At 45.4% G+C, this 26123-nt stretch overlaps 1 protein-coding gene across 1 annotated transcript in view; it reads left to right on the top strand.

Annotated features, from left to right (window-relative positions):
* Positions 1-2741: 2741 nt before the first annotated feature.
* The window catches only part of LOC115191677 (microtubule-associated tumor suppressor 1 homolog), a gene marked incomplete in the record, with an annotated part of 59857 nt that continues 36475 nt past the window's right edge, over positions 2742-26123 (top strand). Inside the window, 4 exon segments of the mRNA XM_029749517.1 lie at positions 2742-3253; positions 9697-11638; positions 12919-13153; positions 22980-23207. Coding sequence (XP_029605377.1) covers positions 10049-11638; positions 12919-13153; positions 22980-23207 — 2053 coding nt within the window.

Genomic DNA, 26123 nt, shown 5'->3' with positions numbered 1-26123 from the left:
CTGACGCCAGTACTGTTGTTGTAGTTAGCTATACTGTAGTAAGCTATCACTTAATATTGACTCTCTTGTACATAAGATGAATGTCCTTTATTAGCATGTCACATAAGACTGACTGTTGTTTTTAACAGACTGACTGAACATCAGATGTTTTTAACAGACTGACTGAACATCAGAGGTTTTTAATCAGCCTGCCTAGGGGCATGGATTCCATCAGCATGTTTGGTGAATTGTATAGAGTTGCGGTCCGGTCCATATGTTAGCTATGAGCTCTGTACTGTAGTGATCTGCTCTGTAGGTATCTGGTTTGGCAGCTATCCAGCACCTCTCTCTGACATTATTAAGAGACTAGATTGATTGGGTGTGTGTGTCTGTGTGTGTGTGTGTGTGTGTGTGTGTGTGTGTGGCCGGGACACGCGTCACAGTTACACAGCACAAGGCCATTTACACCGGGTCAGTGTGACGTGCACACACACCCCTTAACAGTCAGATAGTGTCGCATTCACACACACACTCCAAATACTGTCTACCTCTTAAAACAGTGTTGGATTTCACACACACACACACAGCCTGTAGTTGCATTTGTTTCTTTCCCACCCCACAGATACAGCGCTGTTTGTATTCTGTTAGGGCACCATTCTCCTGAAACGTCTCGTCCTTGGTCTGTGGGTGACTAAGCACGCTGCTCATTCCTATGGCAACCATTTTTGTTCTGACAGCGTTCTCAGCTAGACCGAGGTGCTGTTCTTGGGAATCTAAAGACACAGGATTATGAAGTATCTGACTGCTACATTCCTTGGTGCCGTCTGACTTCCTGATTAGACAGAGCCTGTTGATGCCATATAGATAGTATCTAATGATTTTATTGTTACCACAGTCCTAGGGCTGGCAGATCTAGAGCTGTGAGACGCATTAACGATCAATTGACATGATTACCGGCATGTCAGTAATTAACAAGCTCAGGGTGAGTTTTAGTTCAGACAGGCAGTGGATCTGCAGAGGGGGGGTGTCGAAATGCAGGGCTTCAAGGTAATGCCTGATATCAGTAGTCATGGTGTGGTGTCATACAGCAGAAAGGCCTGACCAAGGTGTTTTCCCGTGAGGATAAGGTGTGCATTTCAGATAGATCTGCTGTACTGTGCTCTTCTCGGCAAGTAATCAACACGTTGGCTAATTCTGTTCCGTTTCTGATTTGTTTCAATTATGGGACAGTACAGGTGTTGGGGACAAGCATATGTAACGATTTCTAAGACTGTTGTGAAGTCTGGTAACATTGACGTAAATCAGCCTACAGGAATGATAAATGCTGGCAAGTATTGATTACCCCATGTGCCTTTACTAGGAACGTTGACATCTCCTATGTAAAGTCTAAGCTGAAATATATGAATGGCTTAACCATTAAATGGTTTAAATCGGAGAAAGGACCATGCATTGTAATTAAAATATGAATGAATACCCCAGTTCAAAGGAGCTTAGCAGTCTTAGTAGCTTCTGACAGGACGTACTGTAATATGCTGTGGCTGGCACTGACCAGTGTGACAGGGATTATAGTCCAGGGAATAGCCACTCACAGGGAGGTGACCCAACCTGCTGCTGATCCTACAGTAAGTCTGCACCATTCCTCCGGCTGATGCTGTTTCCAGCAGACGCAAAAGAGGAGAGGGAGGAAGAGAGGAGGGGCAAGGTGTGGGTGAGGAAGAGAGGGGTGGGGTGGGGGAGGAAGAGAGGGGTGGGGGAGGAAGAGAGTGAGAGTAAGAGGGAGGGAGAGAGTGGGTGAATAGAGATGGTTGTAACACTTTATGGTCCAGCCCCCAGCATGGAAAGAGCATTCCCAACCTCCATTTCTGGAACTGCTGTACCCCGAAGCCCTGACTGACTGACTGACTGACTGACTGCGCTCACTGACGGTTAGTGCAAGTGGGGACGCTGTGGAACCAGCTTTAGGGCTGGTACTTATCTCCAGTCAGATTAGTGACGGTGAAAGCAAGGTGTCTTTAGCCTTACAAGTGCATGACAACCAACCTGGTAAAGAGGAAACCTAGACTAATCTTCCTGGAATGAGAGGCAGGTTTTCTGTTGAGTCTGTGGAGAGGGATAACGAGAGACAGGAAGGTTCATAATAGAAGTTTTTATATTTTTCTGTATTGGTTTACTAATGATTTACTTTCACCTCTTTATTTTGTTTTCATTCCATGATCTTCAAAGGACGTTATGCAATAGTTAAGCTTAGATGCTGAAGTAACTGCCAAAGTTTGAGTCTCGGCTCCAACAGGAACTGATGTTGTTGTTTGGTCTGATTGCGTATTGTCCAGGAGCCTTGGGAGGTAGGCTGTATCATATGATTTGGACCTATGCTGTGTGACTTTAGCCTGTGTGACTTTAGCCTTATTATTTTTATATAATTTTTTTTGTGTATTTTTCACCCGTTTTTTTTCTCCCCAATTTCGTGGTATCCAATTGGTAGTAGTTACAGTCTCCGAAACACAACCCAACCAAGCCGCACTGCTTCTTGACACAATGCCCATCCAACCCGGAAGCCAGCCACACCAATGTGTTGGAGGAAACACCTGGCTACTGTGTCAGCATGCACTGCGCCTGGCCCGCCACAGGAGTCGCTAGTGCACGATGGGACAAGGACATCCCTGCCGGCCAAACCCTCCCTAACCCGGACAACGCTGGGCCAATTGTGCGCCTCCCCATGGGCCTCCCGGTCGCGGCCGGCTGCGACAGAGCCTGGACTCGAACCCAGAATCTCTAGTGGCACAGCTAGCACTGCGATGCAGTGCCTTAGACCACTGCGCCACTCGGGAGGCTTGTTATAGTCTATTATTGATCTGTAACTTTAGCCTGTGTTATAGTCTATTATTGATGGAGGTCAATTAACCAGTCGTTGGTATAGCCATTGATTAAATCTGTGTGTGGAGCATCAAGATCATCAAGTGTGCTGGAGTTGGTTTTCAATGTACTCCGTTATTGCCATTTGACCAAATAGCCAAATTAAACTAATCACGTTAAAGGTTACTTCCTGGTTAGTGAACTCTTGCTCCACTGTAATACCAGTTGTGGATAAAGTGTAAATGATTACACTGCAGCAGCCAGGCAGGAAGACCGTGTGTGGCCCAGTCTCATCTCTCTCTGGGAGTTCCTTGTTGTTCCAGATGAGTGGTCATCCATCAGCAGCTCTGCTGTGTTCCGGAACAGGGCGAGATGGAGAGTGAGAGACTTGCACTTCCCCCACTACCAACATGATCTAATGGTTAGTTTTTAAAACCCTCACTCTCAATCCCTTACCAACAATCATCACTGTCCATCTAGGCTGCGTGTGTGTGTGTGTGTGTGTGTGTGTGTGTGTGTGTGTGTGTGTGTGTGTGTGTGTGTGTGTGTGTGTGTGTGTGTGTGTGTGTACACGGCAACTCAGTGTCTGTTTTTGATAACCTTTAAGTGTCAATAGGAGATTGGGTATCTTTTAGCTTGTTGTTGATGCTACCTCTGCTAAGTCTGTCATGTTGATGCTACCTCTGCTAAATCTGTCATGTTGATGCTACCTCTGCTAAATCTGTCATGTTGATGCTACCTCTGCTAAGTCTGTCATGTTGATGCTACCTCTGCTAAGTCTGTCATGTTGATGCTACCTCTGCTAAGTCTGTCATGTTGATGCTACCTCTGCTAAGTCTGTCATGTTGATGCTACCTCTGCTAAGTCTGTCATGTTGATGCTACCTCTGCTAAGTCTGTCATGTTGATGCTACCTCTGCTAAGTCTGTCATGTTGATGCTACCTCTGCTAAGTCTGTCATGTTGATGCTACCTCTGCTAAGTCTGTCATGTTGTCTCAATCTAAAGTTGGCTTGCATACCTTTCTAGTTTTCTTCCCTAGTTAGGTTATGAGTTCTAGGCTAATAGTTCAGTGGTGCCTTTTTAAACCTCTGAATCTCTCAACTTCCCCTCCACATCTCCATCCCCTCCCTCTCTTTATAGTACTCGACAGGCGTGCACTAAAGCGTGCCAGGGTCTCTCTCCCCCTTCCAACAATCACCAGGCGTGTACATTTACCCATAACCCCCTGGGGGACAAAGACCTAAGAGCGTAACGTGAATGGACACGTTCATCTAAACTCTTAGATGTGGGGAGCGCAGCTCTGACTGAATCCCAGAATGTCAGTCGGAGTCCCACATGGCACACTATTCCCTAAGTGCGCTACTTTTGACCGGATCGCATAGGGTTACCCATAGGACCCTGGTCAAAAGTAGTGCACTATATAGGGTACTGTTTGGGACTCGGACTCCGTTCAAGAGCCTTTTGACCAAACGTTCCACTCGCTGTTTCCTTAATTGTAATGATAATGTATAGGCCAGTGTGTAGCGATGGGAGGATTGGAGTGTGGGTGTCACTGTTACTAAATGGAGTTGATCCAGTGATATGTAAGGACCTATTGGATCGTACATTGTAGAGGGCTGTAGTCTCTTTCTTGGCGGCCCACTCTACTTGAACTAGGTGGGTCTTTCACACTATGGTGCCAACTCTAACCGTGCACTTTAGTGCGGTCGGCATGACAACCTGTTAAGTAAGTATGCTTGCTCAAATTCATCCTCCCCAGGGGCCTCATTTATAAATGTTCTGTGTGCACAAAATATGCCCCAAAACATGTGTACACCAAGTTGGCATTTATAAAAACTGAACTTAACGTGAGATTGTGCTTATCCTTCCACAAACTTTAGACCATGCTTATGCACAGTTTGTAGTGGTTCAAGTTTTGTATTGCAAATATACAAAAGTAACCTAGTAGCCTTGTGCATGAATATATGATGACTTATTCATAACAAAAAAACAGGTAGCTAAATATAATAACGATGCAATTAATAGATGTTAGTGACATGAAAGAGAATCGATTTATTTTATCTTTGCATTCTAAAATAATTAGAAATCTGTCATTTCCGTGATCATTGCTGAATAAATTCCTCATCTTTTCTGACTGTGATGGTTTCAATAGTCGTGAAATAGCCTATAGGCCAACAACAAGTTAGGATAGGCTACCATTCGTCTCTTTTTAATTGGACTTTCACAGTAGTAAATAGAAAAGCTACTGGTATTTAAGTATTTTGCTCTATGCAAGCCAATCCGAAGTGCTAGAACACGCGGTTCACCTTTTGTACGTTTGTAGACTACGTCTGAATAGCCTACTGTGATGTAAAATTCATCGAGTAGAGTACAAACAATACATGTCATAACCATTGCAGAATAAATTCCTCACCTTCTCTGACCATGATGAGTCCCGAAGTAGCCGTACAACAAATTACCACGCGCATCTCTAATTTAATTGGGCCTATTAGATATTCTAATTGAACATTTTTGCTCCATGCATCTGAAAGGAAGCGCGGTTTATACCATACAGGTGAACGGACAGTTGATCTTTTGCATTGAAGTGTGTAGGCTACCACTGTAAGTAGGCCTACTGTAGTTTAAAAAAAAATCTGAGTAAACCAATATTTCAGAATTTGTGGGCAGTGCAGCATATTTGGGTTCAGAGAAAGTTAATGCAAAACATTTTATTGATTTCAAACGATCTGTTTACAGGTCAAAAATATATATATATTTTTTTCTGTTTTAGAAACAGTCAGCCTACAGCAAGTGTCTTGGCCTAATTCCAATACTTCCAAAGTATACAGCAAAACGGGCGTTGTCACCATACAAGGTGAATGATGGGCATTATTCAGGCGGAGTTTAAATGCTCGTTCACGCTTGTACAGTTTTACGACAAAACTGTCAAACAAGTCAGTTGGATGGATGGTTGGTTTGGCTGGCTAGCTGGATGTTTTGAGTTCAAGGTTGAGCGGAGAAGCCTGAAGCAAGAGCCAAGAGAAGACACCTGAGATGACAGAGGACGAGTACAGATGCTCGGGAGTACTACAAGGTTACTTTGGACAATTGTCGACGTACGATGAGCATAGCTACCCGGCTACAGAGACCAGTCATCATTGCTCCGGGTCCAGACCTGTCTGACCCTGTCCCTGACCAAGGCTCCTGAGTCTTTTACCTGGCTGTGACCGACTGATGCTCCCTCCCTCCACACAGACATGTATCACACCATGTCACATGATTCATTTGTTTATTTAATTATTGTTTATTTATTTAGATCGATTGCACATCAGCTCTTAGCTGATAATGTTGTACACCTTGACGATAAACGAAACCTTAATGTAGCATTCATGAAGCCGTCAAAACACTCTTGTCATAGGAAACACACAATTCTCTTGCCATGAAACCTCAGCTCTAACAACCCTTTAACACCCCCCCCCCCCCCCCCCCCCCCCCCCCCCCCAGCATGGCAGAGATGTACAATGCTACAGTGGTACCTTCCTCACTCTCAGGTGACCTGTTCTGTATTGAGGTAAATACCAAAGGGCAGTGGCTCTATAATGGACTCTGTCTCAGGTGTACCAGCTCACCTGTCAGCTAGCGTTCCCACAACTGCAGAGGGCTAATGCATGTTTGATAAGGCCAGTGTGATACACACACTCAGGTCTGCAGTCGCCCGCCCAGCCCTAACTCATGCATTAGCAATGAAACAGGGTCACACTCCATGGCACGGGGATGAGTCACCACCACACCAGTAACACAACTCAGAACAGCAGAGGGAAGAGTCACCACAACACCAGTAACAACTCAGAACAGCAGAGGGAAGAGTCACCACAACACCAGTAACACAACTCAGAACAGCAGAGGGAAGAGTCACCACAACACCAGTAACACAACTCAGAACAGCAGGGAAGAGTCACCACAACACCAGTAACACAACTCAGAACAGCAGAGGGAAGAGTCACCACAACACCAGTAACACAACTCAGAACAGCAGAGGGAAGAGTCCCCACAACACCAGTAACAACTCAGAACAGCAGAGGGAAGAGTCCCCACAACACCAGTAACAACTCAGAACAGCAGAGGGAAGAGTCACCACAACACCAGTAATACAACTCAGAACAGCAGAGGGAAGAGTCACCACAACACCAGTAACAACTCAGAACAGCAGAGGGATGAGTCACCACAACATCAGTAACACAACTCAGAACAGCAGAGGGATGAGTCACCACAACATCAGTAACACAACTCAGAACAGCAGAGGGAAGGGTCACCACAACACCAGTAACAACTCAGAACAGCAGAGGGAAGAGTCACCACAACACCAGTAACACAACTCAGAACAGCAGAGGGAAGAGTCACCACAACATCAGTAACAACTCAGAACAGCAGAGGGAAGAGTCACCACAACACCAGTAACAACTCAGAACAGCAGAGGGAAGGGTCACCACAACACCAGTAACAACTCAGAACAGCAGAGGGAAGAGGATACATGGTTAGACATGGTCACTGACTGGATAACAATGTAGTGAATGCAGTCTTCACTTACTGCTACCTGTGTCCCACACATCAGATTAACCGTGATGGCATAACATCAAAGAGATGGCATTTAGAATAACCTATTAGCCTGCTGAATGAAGTGGTTAATGCCATCACTGTGCATTTGAATGGCTTCCTGAATCTTATTTATTCAACCTATATTCATCCAGGCAAGTCAGTTAAAGATGCACTATGCAGAAATAGCTCTGCCATTTCCTGGTTGCTATAATTCCAAAATTTGCTTAATTTCAATTTATGTGACAAAAAAATAAAGTGTGGTGTTGAGTCTTATTTTCAATAACCCAAAATATTGTATTTTCAGCTGTTTTGAAGCTGGTGTACAAAAGTAAAAAACTAAACTTAAATCCGGGAAGCATAGAAATACCACACATAGAACACATCTACCTCTTCTTAGACTTCGATGCGAATGACCGATCTATAAATTACATTTCTATGTGAATTTGGTCAGGTCGCCCAAAAAGTTACATATTGCAGCTTTAAGAACTAATCACATACCATGTCAACCTGACAAGTATTGGGTTGGTTGATGATTTTTTGAGTGTGCAGTAGGTTGTTGTTGGAGTGAATAGGGGTAGAGTTTTATCGAAAACGCTAGGTAAGGCACTACTATCGGTTACTCTCACTGTTGTCTAGGTGTAGTAGTGAGCTCATAGTCTCTATAGGCTTCCTATTGTCACTGGGCCATTCATTGGTGAAGCACTGTCCTGGATATGAAAATAAAGTTGATCCTTTTAATAGCCCCTCTCTTTCTCACTCTGACCCAGATTAACACACACACTCTGACAGGCAGGTGGGAGTCTTTTAGACTGTATACCACAAGCTATCTGTCTTAGTTTTTGGATATGGAGCTGCAGTTTGTTCCTCGTTTAGACCAAGCTCTCGCATCGTGTTCCCAGAGGACTGCTAGCTAAATGGAGGTTCCTCTCTCTCTCTCTCTCCGGATCTTTCCCTCTCAGGAACCCGCTGCATATCTGTTGTTTACGTGGAAAAAGCAAAGTGACTCCATCTGGTGTTTCAGTATCTCAGCAAGCGAACACTTTCCCCTTCATCGTTATCATGTGCACAAGATCTGGGTTGTGTTCATTCAACAAAAAAACAAGTGTTTCTTATTGGACAAGTTCAGGCCGTCCTGCCATGTTTCAGTCCGTTTTCTGATGTTTGGTGCCTAATGAATGCCACCCTGATCTTTTCTGTTTCTCCACTTAATTCAGTTTAGTCTCTGCATTCACCCTCGTACTGTAGAGTTGTGGGCACGTCCCAAACGGCACTATAGCAGTTTTCCCCAACTCCAGTCCTCCAGTACCCTAAACAGCACACATGTTTGTTGTAGTCCCCCAGACACACTCACCTGGTTCAGCTCATTGAGGGCTTGATGATTGGTTGACAAGTTGAATCAGGTGTGGTTGTCCTGGGCTACAGCAGAAATGTGTCCTGTTAGGGGTACTGGAGTTGGGAAACACTTCCCTACACCCACTACCTTTTGACCAGAGCCCTATGGGGCCTGCTAAAAAGTAGTGCACTAAAAGGGGAATGGGGTGCCATTGGGACGCACTCTACTGTAAGTCTATGGCCTTTCTAACATTGCCTAAACTTCAACAGAGCTATTGTTTGTAGCTTTTATGAAAGGACATTTCTGGAACAGTTATGGTGAGGCTCTTTGTAGTGCTCACACCTCCCTGTCAATACTACAGAGACCAACTTGCGTCTTTATTTTCCCCTTGGTAATTAGTATCAAAGCCAGTTTCATTAATTACGGACATTATTTCATCCTAAGATGGTTGACCTCATTGGTTTGAATGGCAACAGATTCTTAACTCCATATTAAAGACTTTTAGTGGAAACTAGGACGGCTTTCTGCGTATTGTAATGCCACCTACTGTATGAACGGCAGGGTATCAGTTGTTTGAAAGTTCTTCCAAGAGAAAAAGTTTTTGAATTTGGGATTCAAGCATTACATGAGTATCCACATCATAACTTATTAGGTTATGTTGGTACACTGTGTGCTCTTGTTGAAATGTTTTGTGTTGTGGTGCAATATCCAGTTTAATCACTTCCTGTGTTTGACCAACAGAGGGCAGCAGAGTTCTCTCTGTCGCGCTGTCTATTTTTTTGTCTCTCTCTTTCTGTCTGTCTCTCTGTCTCGCTGTCTTTCAGTCTCTGTTTTATGATACTGTTATGTTCATATCGTAGACACTGTCAAATGAAAGTATTTTCAGCATTGGAGATGATAAATTGCTTATTGTGATGATATTGATGCCTGTGTTTCCTTGTCGTTGTGTTTTCAGAGGAGGAGCTCTGAAGAGTATGGACTCTACTCCAGTGACTGAACTAAAGGGTCAGTTGAAGGGGCCTTAGAATGGGACCACTCCTCACTTCCTCACTAGTCCAAAAGTGCATTTCAATATCTACCTCTCAGTGACTCTCAGTGGCTCCTAGGCCTATAGGGACTGCTGACTACTTATCACTGGTATTGCGTTGATCTGAGTCCGCTTTAATCAATGAAACACCTTGCTCAGTAGACGTCTCCCCACATATATAAACAGTTGTAAGCATGGAGTTCTCCGTGGTTTGACCTTGTTTTGAGGTCTTTAGCAGTTAGCGACATTAGCTTTCCCCACGCACTCCCGGAGACCAGAGATGAGTGTGTCTCAGCCCGGGGAACGCGTCCCCGTCGGGGGCATGAACGGCTCCGGAATGAGGCTCCCCCTCCTCCGTACCGGCGACCAAAATGGCAATGCCTTTCCTGTCTCCTCTTCCTCCTCCTCTTCCTCCCCAGACTCCCCGCAGAGTCTGAGCAGCCTGGACGTCGACATGGAATGCGTGATGTCGACCCAAATCAAAATGGCCGCTATCTCACCCGCTGGGGAACTGCCTCAGACAGAGTTCTCGGAATCCAACGACAACTCGGTGTCCGTCTACGTGGACGCTGATGATGACTCCTGGAACGACAACCTGACCCTCGCCATGAGCATTGCTGGGATACGGGAGCATAGCAACGGTAGCCAAGGCGATCTCCATGACAACGTTAGCAGTGTGGCGAGCAACAGCGGTGGGAGAAGGGACTCTTCTCCGGACTCGGCGGCCACGGAGATCCCCGGTGACGATGATGATGTTGAAGAAGATGAGGAAGGGTCGTTCCTGTCGGTGAGCTCGGACATGGTGATGAGGAGAATCAGCCTGAGCGACTCGGAGCGGCTCCCCAGCAGCGGGGTGTCCATCCTGGAGGACTCGGACACGGCCTCCCCCTCCACCACGGCTCCCATCCAGGCTCCACACTCCGCCCCATTGCCTGACCTCTGTAACGGCCTCGAGGGGAAGAAGAGTCCTCGTGCTGGGACCGTCACCATGGAACTCCAGAACCTCCAGACCGGGGATAGCAGCTCACCAGGTCTGCCCGATAGAGAGGCGCTTCAGGTGGGGGTGGATCTGCCTGAGGAGGCCTGCACTCTGGATGTTCTCCCCATGGTGGAGGCAGCGGACACCGAGCCTGGTGTGGCACTAGAGGTTCTTCTCAGTGAGACTATAGTGTCTCCAGATTCTGAAGGCTTCACTGTAATCTCCCAGACCTCCACCTCAGTACTAGTCTCCAAGGGTGTGGCTTTGGCAGTGCCCCCCTTTACCGTTCCCCAGTCTCCAAACAAAGGGTCCAAAGGTGCGAGCCCCGGCTTCCGCAAGACCAAGGAACACCCGTGTGCAACTCGGGTCAAACCGAATGCCGCCATCGCCAAGACAGCGGTCACCACGACATCCAAACCTGGTAGGACCGACGTCAAGAGGTTCCCCAAACCCGACCTGAAGAACGTCAAGTCTAAGGTCATGTCCAGGCCCGCCTCTACAACCAGAACAGCCAATCAGACGCAGGGAAAAACTGCTCCGGCCAATGAAAAGAAAGCCCCAGACGGAGTCAAAAGGCAAAGGCCGTCTTTGGGTCAAACCAAAGTAGCTTCTCTGAAGCAGAGCTCCAAACCCAGACCCAATCAAAACGCAGAGCCCAGAGTCTCTAACCAATCCGAGAAGAGGAGGAAGGGCACTTTAGCCAATGGCATTCGCTCCACCTCCAGCAGCTCTCTGGGTTCAGAGTTGGCTGTGGACGGGCACCAGAGGACCCCTGTGGAGGGTCTCCCAAATGGAGAAGAGGAGGGTACTACAGGAGGGTGTACTACAGATGACACCACAGAGGGAGCAGGGGGTGAGACACCTGTAGACCAAAGGAGAAGGAACGGCACAGTAAGTAGCCCACACTGTGTGTGTGTGTGTGTGTGAGGGGGGGGGAGTTGTTCTATTACGGCCCTGTTTGAATAGTTTGAAAGTCTTTCCTTCGTTCCTCCCTCTCTTCCTTGATGTAATCACTGATCTGCATGTCACATGATATAAGACCACACACCAGACTGCCCTCACCCAATTCAACTTGGCCAGATCAGTGACTTCCTCCAAGAAGTTAGGAAGGATGTATTTTTAGTATCCACAACAGGGCCTGTTAGTGAACTGACTGAGATTTCCAGTCACCAGGAACATACTGTACTTTATCAGGATGATATGACGCGTGTATAGACCAAGCCCAAGGCTGGTTTCATCTCTAAACGGTAGGAGCAGTGGTTTTAGGTGAGGGAGTGGCAGTGGTTTGTTGTTGGTATTTTGCCTTTAAAACCTTTGACAGGTTTCAACTCTTCCTGTGTTTGTGAGTGGCGTGATTGAGTAGTTCCTCAGGCAAGTCTGGCTGCGAGCATGTCATCACATGATTTAACTATGGTGTTATTCAGGCTCAAGTAATCCATGGCTAAAGGAAGGCTTTGGGTTTACATGTAAACTGTATCATTCACTGCAGTATACTGCTGAACATTGAACACAGAGCAGTTTTGGGGTTCTGTTGAATGACAACATGAAATGTAGCGAGCCCATTTTTTTTGTTGGAATGTCTTGACATCTGCGTGTGTGTGTGTGTGTGTGTGACACGTCGGTTGTTGAATGTTCCGCCACATTCTGTTCTCAGTTTGAAACAGTCCTCAGAACAGATTTGTTTCTCAGACACTTCTCATATGAAGGCAAAAGCCATTTGTCAAACTGTTCTGAACAGCGTAAGAATAGTCTGAACATTTATAGTAGTCAAGTCTTTTCTTTGACAACTCTCCGACAAACTCACTCCATATGTGCCCTGTGTTTACAGAAGACGAAAGAGGGGGAGGAAAGAGGGGGAGGAAATAAAGAGGGAGGGAATAAAGAGGGAGAGAGAAACTGGTCCCAGCAGTGAATCCCAGAGGGAATGTAGTACAATAGCAACTTTTTTTACCTCAGAGTTCCAGCCTACTCCTATTTCCCCTCTCTCTCTCTCTCTCTCTCTCTCTCTCTCTCCCTCCTCCCCCTCCTTCTCACTCCTCCTGCCTGTGTGCGTCTACTTCCACATTTCTGCCTACGACTCTGGAATGGCCAACACCATGGTCTCGGTGCGCAGCTCCGAGCTGGGCCCCATGGGCTGGGACGCGGTAACTAAACGACAGCTCTTTCTGCAGAAGGTCTCCTCCAAGCTGGGGCCCTCATCGGTCAGGCAGCTGCCCCAGGTCAAGGGCAGGGGGGCCGGGGGAGCGAGCAACACCGGGGGACCCTCCCTGTCTCCCACCTCTCCAGCTCCAGTAGGAGGGAGTTTTGGCCCAAGGCTGCCCCCTGCCGCTCCTCCTACGACGGGGAAGGACGGCCAGACCACTGGGAGTGTGTCTCCACCGAGAGGACGACCAAGTCAGCCAGCTGGTGACTACACACACACACACACGCCTTTCTATCTGTCAGCAACTTGATAAAGTGTCTAAATGACAAAGTGTAGAGAACAGACATTGCTGTGTGTGTAGAGACTTGAAACTGTGGGTGAGAGAGTGTGTGTGTGTGTGTGCGTGCGTGCGAGGTGTAGTGGAATGTGAAAGGCATTCTCAGTTCTGCAGTGTCAGCCTGCTCATTTCCTGCTGCTGCAGAGATGAGGGCACTTAAACACACACTCTGGTTTGGGTAAACAAGACACACACTCGTACGTATCACACACACGCACGCTCCATACACACATACACACACACACACACACACACACACACACACATACAATCAGAACAAGACAATCAGACAGAAACAAACACATGGAGCAACAGAGATTGTGTGTGTACGTGTATAACCAGAAGTCCCCACAAGAATAGTAAACAAACAAAAATTTGACTAATTGGGGACATTTTGTTAGTTCCCATGAGGTCAAATGCTATTTCTATGGGGTTTAGGGTTAAGGTTAGAATTAGGGTTAGAATTAAAGGTCGACTGATTAATCGGCATGGCCGATTTCAAGTTTTCATAACAATCGGTAATCGGCATTTTTGGACACCGATTATGGCCGATTACATTGCACTCCATGAGGAGACTGCGTGGCAGGCTGAGCACCTGTTACGCGACTGCAGCATCAAAAGGACCTTGTGGCTGCAAGGAGCCAAGGTAAGTTGCTAGCTAGCATTAAACTTATAAAAAACAATCAATCTTAACATAATCACTAGTTAACTACATATGGTTGATGGTATTACTAGTTTAACCTCTCTAGGGCAGGTGGCACCAAATCGTCCCACCTACGTAACAGCCAGTTGAATCCTGTGGCGCGATTTTCAAATACCTTAGAAATGCTATTACTTCAATTTCTCAAACATATGACTATTTTACAGCTATTTAAAGACAAGACTCTCGTTAATCTAACCACACTGTCCAATTTCAAAAAGGCTTTACAACGAAAGCAAAACATTAGATTATGTCAGCAGAGTACCCAGCCAGAAATAATCAGACACCCATTTTTCAAGCTAGCATATAATTTCACAAAAACCCAGAAGACAGCTAAATGCAGCACTAACCTTTGATGATCTTCATCAGATGACACACCTAGGACATTATGTTATACAATACATGCATGTTTTGTTCAATCAAGTTCATATTTATATCAAAAACCAGCTTTTTACATTAGCATGTGACGTTCAGAACTAGCATACCCCCCGCAAACTTCCGGCGAATTTACTAACAATTTACTAAATTACTCAAGATAAACGTTCACAAAAAGCATAACAATTATTTTAAGAATTATAGATACAGAACTCCTCTATGCACTCGATATGTCCAATTTTAAAATAGCTTTTCGGTGAAAGCACATTTTGCGATATTCTAAGTAGATAGCCCGGCATCACAGGGCTAGCTATTTAGACACCCACCAAGTTTAGCACTCACCAAAATCAGATTTACTATTAGAAAAGTTTGATTACCTTTCCTGTTCTTCATCAGAATGCACTCCCAGGACTTCTACTTCAATAACAAATGTAGGTTTGGTCCAAAATAATCCATAGTTATGTTCCAACAGCGGCGTTTTGTTCGTGCGTTCAAGACACTATCCCAATGGTAAATAACGGTCATGCGCACGGCGCATTTCGTGACAAAACATTTCTAAATATTTCATTACCGTACTTCGAAGCATGTCAACCGCTGTTTAAAATCAGTTTTTATGCCATTTTTCTCGTAAAAAGCGATAATATTCCGACCGGGAATCTGCAATTAGGTAAACAGCCGAAAGAAAATACAGCACAGGGTCGACTCGGGCACGAACCTAATTCCTTTGTCCTCTTATCGGCCACTTGGCAAAGGCGATTATGTGTTTCAGCCAGAGGCTGCCTCGTCATCGTTCAGCTTTTTCCCGGGCTCTGAGAGCCTATGGAAGCCGTAGGAAGTGTCACGTTACAGCTAAGATCCCCACTCTTCAATAAACAGAGACAAGAAGAACGACTCCTTGTCAGACAGGCCACTTCCTGCATGAAATCTTCTCAGGTTTTTGCCTGCCATATGAGTTCTGTTATACTCACAGACACCATTCAAACAGTTTTAAACTTTAGAGTGTGTTCTATCCAAATCTACTAATTATATGCATATTCTAGTTACTGGGCAGGAGTAGTAACCAGATTAAATCGGGTACGTTTTTTTATCCGGTCGTGTAAATACTGCCCCCTAGCCCTAACAGGTTAACTAGCTTGTCCTGCGTTGCAAATAATCAATGCAGTGCCTGTTAATCTATTATCGAATCACAGCCTACTTTGCCAAACGGGTGTTGATTTAACAAGCGCATTTGCGAAAAAAGCACTGTCGTTGCACCAATGTGTACCTAACCATAAACACCAATGCCTTTCTTTAAAATCAATACACAAGTATATATTTTTAAACCTGCATATTTAGTTAAAAGAAATTCATGTTACCAGGCAATATTAACTATGGAAATTGTCACTTCTCTTGCGTTCAGTGCAAGCAGAGTCAGGGTATATGCAGCAGTTTGGGCCGCCTGGCTCGTTGTGAACTGTGTGAAGACCATTTCTTCCTAACCAAGACCGTAATTCATTTGCCAGAATTTTACATAATTATGACATAACATTGAAGGTTGTGCAATGTAACACCAATATTTAGACTTAGAGATGCCACCCGTTCGATAAAATACGGAACGGTTACATATTTCACTGAAAGAATAAATGTTTTGTTTTCGAAGTGATAGTTTCCGGATTTGACTATATTAATGACCTAAGGCTTGTATTTCTGTGTGTTTATTATAATTAAGTATATGATTTGATATTTGATAGAGCAGTCTGACTGAGCGGTGGTATGCAGCAGCAGGCTCATAAGCATTCATTCAAACAGCACTTTCCTGTGTTTGCCAGCAGCTCTTCGCAATGCTTCAAGCACAGCGCTGTTTATGACTTCAAGCCTATAAACTCCCGAGATTAGGCTGGCAATACAATAGTGCCTTTAAGAACATCCAATAGTCAAAGGTATATGAAATACAAATGGTATAGAGAGAAATAGTCCTATAATTCCTATAATAACTACAACCTTAAACTTCTTAACTGGGAATATTGAAGGCTCATGTTAAAAAGAACCACCAGCTTTCATATGTTCTCATGTTCTGAGCAAGGCACTTAGACGTTAGCTTTTTTACATGGCACATATTGCACTTTTATTTTCTTCTCAAACACTGTTTTTGCATTATTTAAACCAAATTGAACATGTTTCATTATTTTTTTGAGACTAAATGTATTAATATTAAGTTAAAATAAAAGTGTTCATTCAGTATTGTTGAATGAGTAATTGTCATTATTACAAATATATATATATATATATATATATATATATATATATATATATATATATATATATATATATATATATATATATATAAAAATCGGTATTGGATTTTTTGGCCCTCCATTAATCGGTATCGGTGTTGAAAAATCATAATCGGTCGACCTCTAGTTAGAATTAGGGTTAGGAGCTATGGTTAGTTTTAGGGTTAGGAGCTAGTGTTAGGTTTAGGGTTAAGGTACGGGTTAGGGTTTAGGGGTTAAGGAAAATAGGATTTTGAATGGGACTGAATTGTATGTCCTCACAAGGTTAGCTGCTCAAGAGTGTGTGTGTGTGTCGATCTCCAGACTGTGTGTTTCTGCTTGGGTCTGTCTCAGTTCTGCGCAAAGTTACATAAGATAACTTGCTCTCTCTCTATTTTCATCTCACTCTCTCTCTCATCATGTTCCCTCACCACATGTAACCTACTGCATCTTTTACAAGCCATTTAAAATGGGAGACTGACTGTGTGCTGTGCGTGTGACCATGCGTGTCTGCGCTCTAATTTTACTCTAACTTCCCTCTGTGTGTCCTCAGAGGAAGTTGAAAAGCATATGCAACCCTCTCTCTCTCTCTCTCTCTCTCTCTCTCTCTCTCTCTCTCGCTCTCTCTTTTTGGGTCTTTCTCTCCTTCTTCCTTGTTTCGGGTCCTCTCTTCCTTCTGCCAGAGGGGTTGGATCTAATGTTTGGTTCTCTGGGTCCCCATACACACAAAAGGCTTTTCTTGTTCGAGGAAGTTGAGACTACTGTTAGCGTGACGAGGGTCATTGGGAGTAAGTCCCAAATGCCACCCTATTCCCTATATAGTGCACTGCTTTTGACAAAAGCCATATGAGCCCTGGTAAAAAGTAGTCCACTACATAGGAAATAGGCTATCTTTTGGGACGTAGTCTTAGTTACGCGAGACATCAACATGTTGTCTTCCATCTAGTCTTCAGATGTAGAAAATGTACTCCTTTCCTATGCACTTCTCAGTGTTTGGTATTCAGACGTAACGCGCTCTGCAGGTGTGGCTGAATACATTTTCTTCAACCGCTGAAAAGCCTCCCACTTGCTGGCCAACAGATTTTCTCATGGAGTTTTCATTCAATGGGGGTTTGAGTACATTTATCTTAAGCCATCCCTTTAAATACGGTGTACCTTTTGATTTAGAATTCTGTTGACCGACTCACTAGACTATATGGAGAGAACAGGTTCAGAATATTAGGGAACAATGAAAGAAAGCCATCTAAATTGAATGTATTTTCATCTCTGTTTTACATTTACATTTTAGTCATTCAGCAGATGCTTTTATCCAGAGTGACTTACAGGAGCAATTAGGGTTAAGTGCCTTGCTCAATGGCACGTCGGCAGATTTTTCACATAGTCTGGACGGGGACTTGAACCAGCGACCTTTCGGTTAATGGCCCAACGCTCTTAATCGCTAGGCTACCTGCCACCCCGTTTTAGCACCAATTGGCAGATTTTAAAAATAGTCTGATTTTGTCAATTATTTAGGGTTAAGAAAGTAGTTGAGTCATAAAACAGGTTTGGAGAGCCTTTAATCAAAAATACTGTGGTTTGATTCATCCTGAAAATTGCCACCTTCAGTTTGTCAACCCATGGTAATGTTGCATGATTAGTGTCCATAGAGTTATAACAGGGAGAATAATGTACAATAGTAGGCTATACCCTCACCTATTGCCTCCACTAACCATCAGGTTCTAACTGTTACGGCTTGGCCTGCACTCCGCTCCATAACAGTTTACTTAGCCTACATGTAAAAAATGTTTTAATAAATTTGATCAACTGAAACTAATGATCCTCAGCAACCATACGGACGTGACGGTGTTTACAGAGGAAGAAAATGAATGTAAACTAAACAATGGAATTAAATGGAATGATAATATAGATTATACCACCTGAAGGGAACTAACAGTAAATTGGCGGTTGAATATGTGTGGTTATTAGGTCTACTGACGGTCGATACTGTCACGTCCTGACCATAGAAAGCCTTTATTTTCTATGGTAGAGTAGGTCAGGACGTGACTAGGGGTTTGTTCTAGTTTATATTTTCTATGTGGGGTTCTAGGTTTGATTTTTATGTTGGTGATTTGTATGATTCTCAATTAGAGGCAGCTGGTAATCGTTGTCTCTAATTGGGGATCATACTTAAGTAGAATTCTTTCCACCTGTGGTTTATGGGGTATTGTTTGTTTATGTTTACTTGCTTGTTTGCTTTAAATTGTAGTCACGGTTAGTTTATTCTTTATTTGTTTTTGTATTTGCATAAAGTTTCACTTTATAGTAAATTATGTAGAACGCTACTCACGCTGCGCCTTGGTCCGACCATCATTATTATGACGAACGTGACAGATACTGATAGTGGCTAATATTTAACATGATAGAAATAGAAAACAGAGAAAGTCGGGGTAGCCTATAATTAAGACATTCGAGAGTAACCATCCCTGCAAGTTAAAATGCGGTACATTAAAATTCGGAATAATGCCAAAGCATTTCATAAACTTAACTGTGGGAAAGTTGATTTGTTGATAATGCTTCAGGTTGCTGCCAAGTGACTGGTTTAACGTTTGTCTCCAGCGACTATAATGTAAAATAGATCTAAAACAAGTAATTTATATTTACAATCCCCTGATCCAAACGGATGACTCATTTACCTAGCTCTTATAAATAGCTCTTATCAAGTTGTAAATGACAGTGAATGGAGAATGGTGTTATTTCTGTCTGAAAAAAGAAAGTAGAGTGTTTTTCCACTTGGAACGGGTAGGTAGACAACGGGTAGGGGGGGGGGGTCAATGTAATAGTCCGGTGGCCATTTGATTAATTGTTCAGCAGTCTTATGGCTTGGGGGTAGAAGCTGTTAAGGAGCCTTTTGGTCCTAGACTTGGTGCTCCGGTACCGCTTGCCGTGCGGTAGCAGAGAAAACAGTCTATAACTTGGGTGACTGGAGTCTCTGACAATTTTATGGTCTTTCCTCTGACACCGCCTATTATATAGGTCCTGGATTGCAGGAAGCTTGGCCCCAGGGATGTACTGGGCCGTTTGCACTACCCTCTGTAGCGCCTTACGTTCAGATGCCGAGCAGTTTCCATATCAGGCAGTGATGCAACCGGTCAGGATACTCTCGATGGTGCAACTGTAGAACTTTTTGAGGATCTGGGGACCCATGTCAAATCTTTTCAGTCTCCTGAGGGGGAAAAGGTTTTGTCGTGCCCTCTTCGCAACTGTCTTGGTGTGTTTGGACCATGATAGTTTGTTAGTGATGTGGACACCAAGGAACTTGAAACACTCGACCCGCTCCACTACAGCCCCATCGATGTTCATGGGGGCCTGTTTAGCCTGTCTTTTCCTGTAGTCCACGATCAGCTCCTTTGTCTTGCTCACATTGAGGGAGAGGTTGTTGTCCTGGCACCACAGTGCCAGTTGGTTTGGTGTAAAAAAACATTGCCGTACCAGGCGGTGATACAGCCTGACAGGATGCTCTCAATTCTGCATCTGTAAAAGTTTGAGAGGATTTTAGGTGCCAAGCCAAATTTTTTCAGCCTCCTGAGGTTGAAGAGGCGATGTTGCCCTATCTTCACCACATTGTCTGTGTGGGTGGACCATTTCAGTTGGTCAGTGATGAGTACGCCCAGGAACTTGAATCTTTCCACCTTCTCCACTGCGGTCCAGTCGATGTGGATACGGGGGTGCTCCCTCTGCTGTTTCCTGAAGTCCACGATCATCTCCTTTGTTTTGTTGAGTGAGAGGTTATTTTCCTGTCACCACACTCCCAGAGCCCTCACCGGTCTCGTCACTGTTGGTAATCAAGCCCACTACTGTTGTGTCGTCTCCAAACTTGATGATTGAGTTGGAGGCGTGCTTGGCCTAATGTCTTATGTGGTTACTGAGGCAACATGCTTGTGTTCAACGACATGCTTGTTCTTGTGTTCATTCTTACCTTGTTGTAAACACTCACCGCAAGGTGAACACACAACTGCTAATGTTGCCTAGGTAACATAAACATGTATATGTGTATCTTCCTAAGACATTCAGGCAATCAACACAGCTATAAGTTCTCAATTACACACTGAGTGTACAAAACATTATGCTCTTCCCATGACGTAGGCTGACCAGGTGAATCCAGGTGAAAGCTATGATCCCTTATTGATGTCACTTGTTAAATCCACTTCAATCAGTGTAGATGAAAAAGGATTTTTAAGCCTTGAGACATGGATTGTGTATGTGTGCCATTCAGAGGGTGAATGGGCAAGACAAAATATTTAAGTGCCTTTGAACGGGGTATGGTAGTAGGTGCCAGGCACACTGGTTTGTATCAAGAACTGCAGCGCTGCTGGGTTTTTCACTCTCTAAATTTTTCTCGTATGTATCAAGAATGGTCCAACACCCAAAGGACATCCAGCCAGCTTGACACAACTGTGGGAAGCATTGGAGTCAACATGGGCCAGCATCCCTGTGGAACGCTTTTAACACCTTGTACAGTAGAGGACGAATCGAGGCTGTTCTGAGGGCAAAAGGGCAACTCAATATTTGGAAGGTGTTCCTAATGTTTGATAGTGAATACATACTGTATTATACACTCAGTATACCAAAGGGCTATTTTGGTGGTACTGCAGTAACTAAAACGGTACACAGGAGGTCTATTCAGTGGTGTTACTGTACTATCCAACAGCTTGAGCTAGACGTTTCCTGTACACACAGATCCAGGACCAGCTTGCCCTGCTCCAGCCCTAACCCTGACCATCATGAGGGAAACGGTCAAACTGACCATACAGTAGACTGTTGTTATCCTACAACTAATCTCTACACAGCAGTGCTCTTCCTCTCTTTCCTGTCTCTGATGAGCAAAGCCGACGGTGGCGAAACCCACAGGTCCACTCAGGGCGTTGTCCTGGATACACATGTACACATCCTTGAGTTTTGACACGCACAAACAACATCTCTGCTATTGTCTCTCTCACAGTCTCTCTCTCTCACTCACACACACACACACACACACACACACACACACACAGGGCAGTGGTGTGAAAAGGAAAGAGCCATAGGTCCTTGGGGAGGTGTTCCTACTGATAGGGAAGCATGTTTTGATTAAGTACTGGAAAAAAGGAAAAGGAAGGGAGGAGTGGAGGAGGAGGATGTGTTAGTCCCCACCAAGCCCTCCCCCTCCCCTAGAGAACAGCCCAGGGGTTACCAGACCTGGGTCAATTAAACTACAGCATTAGGCTCCGTGGGTCATTGACAGACATCGTACCAGACATTGGTCAAATGAATATGTCAGAAAGTATTAGCGCTGTGCGTGTGATTCATCTTGTGTGGGCGCTAAATCCAAACGCAGCTCAAGTATTTGAAAGTATCTGGAATAGCCTTTATGATCCAGGGTCCTGTTCAATATCAGCTAGTAGAAACTATTTGAAACAGAGTGAAACGGGAAAGTACTTAATTAACTTGTACCATAAGACTAAGAATTTAGTTTCCGTGTTTACATTTTTTAAAATTTAACCTTTATTTAACTAGGCACATGTTGCCAAATGTGTTGTTACGTTGTGTCCCACTGAACATGGCCCAGGTCTGCTCTGAGGTGTAAGACTAGCCATGTATCCAGATAGTTCATATCATCTTATTATACACCACAGTTTATTATGTTAAGGAGACGCGTCTCTGTGAAAGACCAACCCTGTTCTATTTCAGAACCTTTGACTGGAGGTCACAAACCTCATTCACCTCACACTGGAGCCAAACCTCTGCACCCTAACCTGTCTGTGTGTGTGTGAGAGAGAGAGCTTGTCTAAAACTTGCTGATCCATCAATGTCACCCTACAGTATGTCTACTTACTTTGTGCTGATATGGGCACTTCTCTACACGTCTCTCTGTATGTACGCAGTGCCAGGGGGGGTTCGCTCTCTCTCTCTCCCTGTCTCTCTCTCTCCCTGTCTCTCTCCGTCCCTGTCTCTCTCCGTCCCTGTCTCTCTCCGTCCCTGTCTCTCTCCGTCCCTGTCTCTCTCCGTCCCTGTCTCTCTCCGTCCCTGTCTCTGTCTCTGTCCCTGTCTCTGTCTCTGTCTCTCTCTCCTATTCATCCTTCCTCTGCTAGCTCAGCTGTGTCACTAGATACATATTTATTTATCTTCTAGTAGGGCATGTTTATACACACACATACTGACTAGTGGTTTATGTGTTCTGCAGATGCTGAGAAAGCTTTGATCTTAAAGGCAAAACTGATCCTAAATCAGCATTCTTATAAATACTGCCCCTGATCTTTGTATTGATATGATACTGATATCTTATGTTAGAATTTTCAGTATACTGACATATTAATATTATGGACATTGATTAATTTACTGATACAGACGTGAATACGTCTCCCAATACCTGAAACTGATGAACCCTGTTGGTCCTTTCCTACATTTCCCAGGTATCCCCAAGCCACGTGTCACAGACAGACCCTCGGGATTGCCTGGGCCTACTGTGGTGACCTCTAACCCAAAGCCATCCGTCAACCAGGGGTTAGGTGCTGCTCGGCCTTCGGCTGCCGCCGCTGCGTCCAAACTGCCCGTGAAGAACCTACCCACAAGCCTTAGCTCCTCTTCTCTGGGCAGCGCCGCCAGTGAGAGTAATGGATCTCCAGCAGCCTCCAGCAAACGTGAGACTGCGTGTGTGTGAGACTGTGTGTGCTGAGTTATTCTTCCTACATTGCGGGAACCACAGAAGGCCTTCACACAAACACACTGGTGGGTTTCATTGGTGTGGTCTTCCTGTTGCTGGTGATTCACATCCTCCTCTTGCCACTAGCTCTCTGACACACACACACTCTCTTCTGACCTCCCGTGACAATTCCATGAGTCTCCCCTGCCATTTGTCTCTGACGAGAATGTCCATGTGGCATCCCTGCTTTCGCCATCGAGGTCAGAGTTCACATCTGCCCAGGGTGGGTGTGTGTGTGTGTGTGTGTGTGTGTGTGTGTGTGTGTGTGTGTGATCAGAGAGGCGGACAAGGTACTCTCCCGACCCACATATCCAGGGGGCTTTGTCTGGACGGCATCATAAACCTCTGGATTACATCTGGTCCTCCTCTCTATATCTACTGTAGCTGCTGGAGAGGTGGAGGAGGAGGGTGGTGGTTGTGTGTTGGGGAAGATGGAGGTGTGAGTGGAGGAGGGTGGTGGTTGTGTGTTGGGGAAGATGGAGGTGTGAGTGGAGGAGGGTGGTGGTTGTGTGTTGGGGAAGATGGAGGTGTGAGTGGAGGAGGGTGGTGGTTGTGTGTTGGGGAAGATGGAGGTGTGAGTGGAGGAGGGTGGTGGTTGTGTGTTGGGGAAGATGGAGGTGTGAGTGGGGGAGGGTGGTGGTTGTGTGTTGGGGAAGATGGAGGTGTGAGTGGGGGAGGGTGGTGGTTGTGTGTTGGGGAAGATGGAGGTGTGAGTGGAGGAGGGTGGTGGTTGTGTGTTGGGGAAGATGGAGGTGTGAGTGGAGGAGGGTGGTGGTTGTGTGTTGGGGAAGATGGAGGTGTGAGTGGAGGAGGGTGGTGGTTGTGTGTTGGGGAAGATGGAGGTGTGAGTGGAGGAGGGTGGTGGTTGTGTGTTGGGGAAGATGGAGGTGTGAGTGGAGGAGGGTGGTGGTTGTGTGTTGGGGAAGATGGAGGTGTGAGTGGGGGAGGGTGGTGGTTGTGTGTTGGGGAAGATGGAGGTGTGAGTGGGGGAGGGTGGTGGTTGTGTGTTGGGGAAGATGGAGGTGTGAGTGGAGGAGGGTGGTGGTTGTGTGTTGGGGAAGATGGAGGTGTGAGTGGAGGAGGGTGGTGGTTGTGTGTTGGGGAAGATGGAGGTGTGAGTGGGGGAGGGTGGTGGTTGTGTGTTGGGGAAGATGGAGGTGTGAGTGGGGGAGGGTGGTGGTTGTGTGTTGGGGAAGATGGAGGTGTGAGTGGAGGAGGGTGGTGGTTGTGTGTTGGGGAAGATGGAGGTGTGAGTGGGGGAGGGTGGTGGTTGTGTGTTGGGGAAGATGGAGGTGTGAGTGGAGGAGGGTGGTGGTTGTGTGTTGGGGAAGATGGAGGTGTGAGTGGAGGAGGGTGGTGGTTGTGTGTTGGGGAAGATGGAGGTGTGAGTGGGGGAGGGTGGTGGTTGTGTGTTGGGGAAGATGGAGGTGTGAGTGGAGGAGGGTGGTGGTTGTGTGTTGGGGAAGATGGAGGTGTGAGTGGAGGAGGGTGGTGGTTGTGTGTTGGGGAAGATGGAGGTGTGAGTGGAGGAGGGTGGTGGTTGTGTGTTGGGGAAGATGGAGGTGTGAGTGGAGGAGGGTGAGGGCTGACTCTTACTCACACACATTTATTTAACTCATTTCAGGGAGTAAATATTAGTTTCCAGAAAGTCTACATGCTTATAGTAGAGACCTGCTGTAGTCTGCTGTCAGGACTGATGTAGTGTCCCTAGAGGTGTTAATCTGCTCCACCACAGTGTTGGCTTGCTACCCTGAACCACTCAATACTGGATCATGTACAGCTGCTGTATGTCAGTTTATCAGGAAATCTATATGGAAATGAACACACAACACGCTGAGAGTGAGGTTTCTATTACGATCTAATAGTTTCATGTGATAGCCCAGTATTCTGTTGGTTTGATGTGATACGTCTGAATAATACTATCAACAGCATCACATGACCTCCCTGTGTGACTCGGTCTAAATGGGGATTCGTGGTCAATGGCTGTCTTTGTTCGCTACAGTACAGCCACCACTCTGTTGAAGAGAAAGAGGACGGGAATGGGGAGGAGGGGAAAGGGGGGATGACAAAGTGACATGAAGACATGGATGAGACCTGCTGTAGGAATTTCTTTGAAACCTGGAATTCCTTTAGTGACAGAACAGTAGAGAAAAGAGACTCTTTCCTTCTTGCTCTCCTCTCCATCGCTCTCCTGGCTCTCATGCACTCTCTCACTCTTCTCACACTCGCGCTCTCTCCACACATGCACACTTTCACACGCTCTCTCTCTCGCTCTCACACTGCAATGACTCAGCGCCGAGGTAGAAGACCTATGGCCACTGTTGTCATGGTGATCGGATGACGACCAGGATACTGTTGCTATGGCGACGCGCCGCCTCTGTTTACAGAGGAACTAATCACACACACAGTGATCACTCAAATCAATCTACCATTGCGCCTTAACTACATCAACATGCTCGTTTCCCGTTGCTCTAATTGTGCTACAGGCGGCTGTCGCTAATGCAGATAATATTGTTTGTGCAGCGTTTTGAGACATTTGTAATCAGTAGTCTGATGATTGTAATCATGTAGATAATTAGGACCAGAGATTATTCCCCTTTTTGGTAGGTAATCGGTGTTATGTGCATTTAGCTTAACGAGGGGAATTATGCCATGTAAGAAAGAAAGAACGCTGTTTACGTTTGGGCTGTGAGAGGTTGTGCCCACACACGCTTCTTCACAACGGAGACCATTTCAGTTTTGATACAGTAGAACTATCATCTTTCAGTATTGAAGTATGGAGCGCCGTTTGGGTCTTTCCGTGTCAAAAAAAGATACACGTCAAGTAACACAATTCTATTATAGAATGTTGTGT

Source organism: Salmo trutta, chromosome 4 (assembly GCF_901001165.1).
Source record: "Salmo trutta chromosome 4, fSalTru1.1, whole genome shotgun sequence".
Lineage (NCBI taxonomy): Eukaryota > Metazoa > Chordata > Actinopteri > Salmoniformes > Salmonidae > Salmo > Salmo trutta.
Note: the sequence above shows the minus strand (reverse complement) of the source record. Positions and strands in the feature narration are given on the sequence as shown.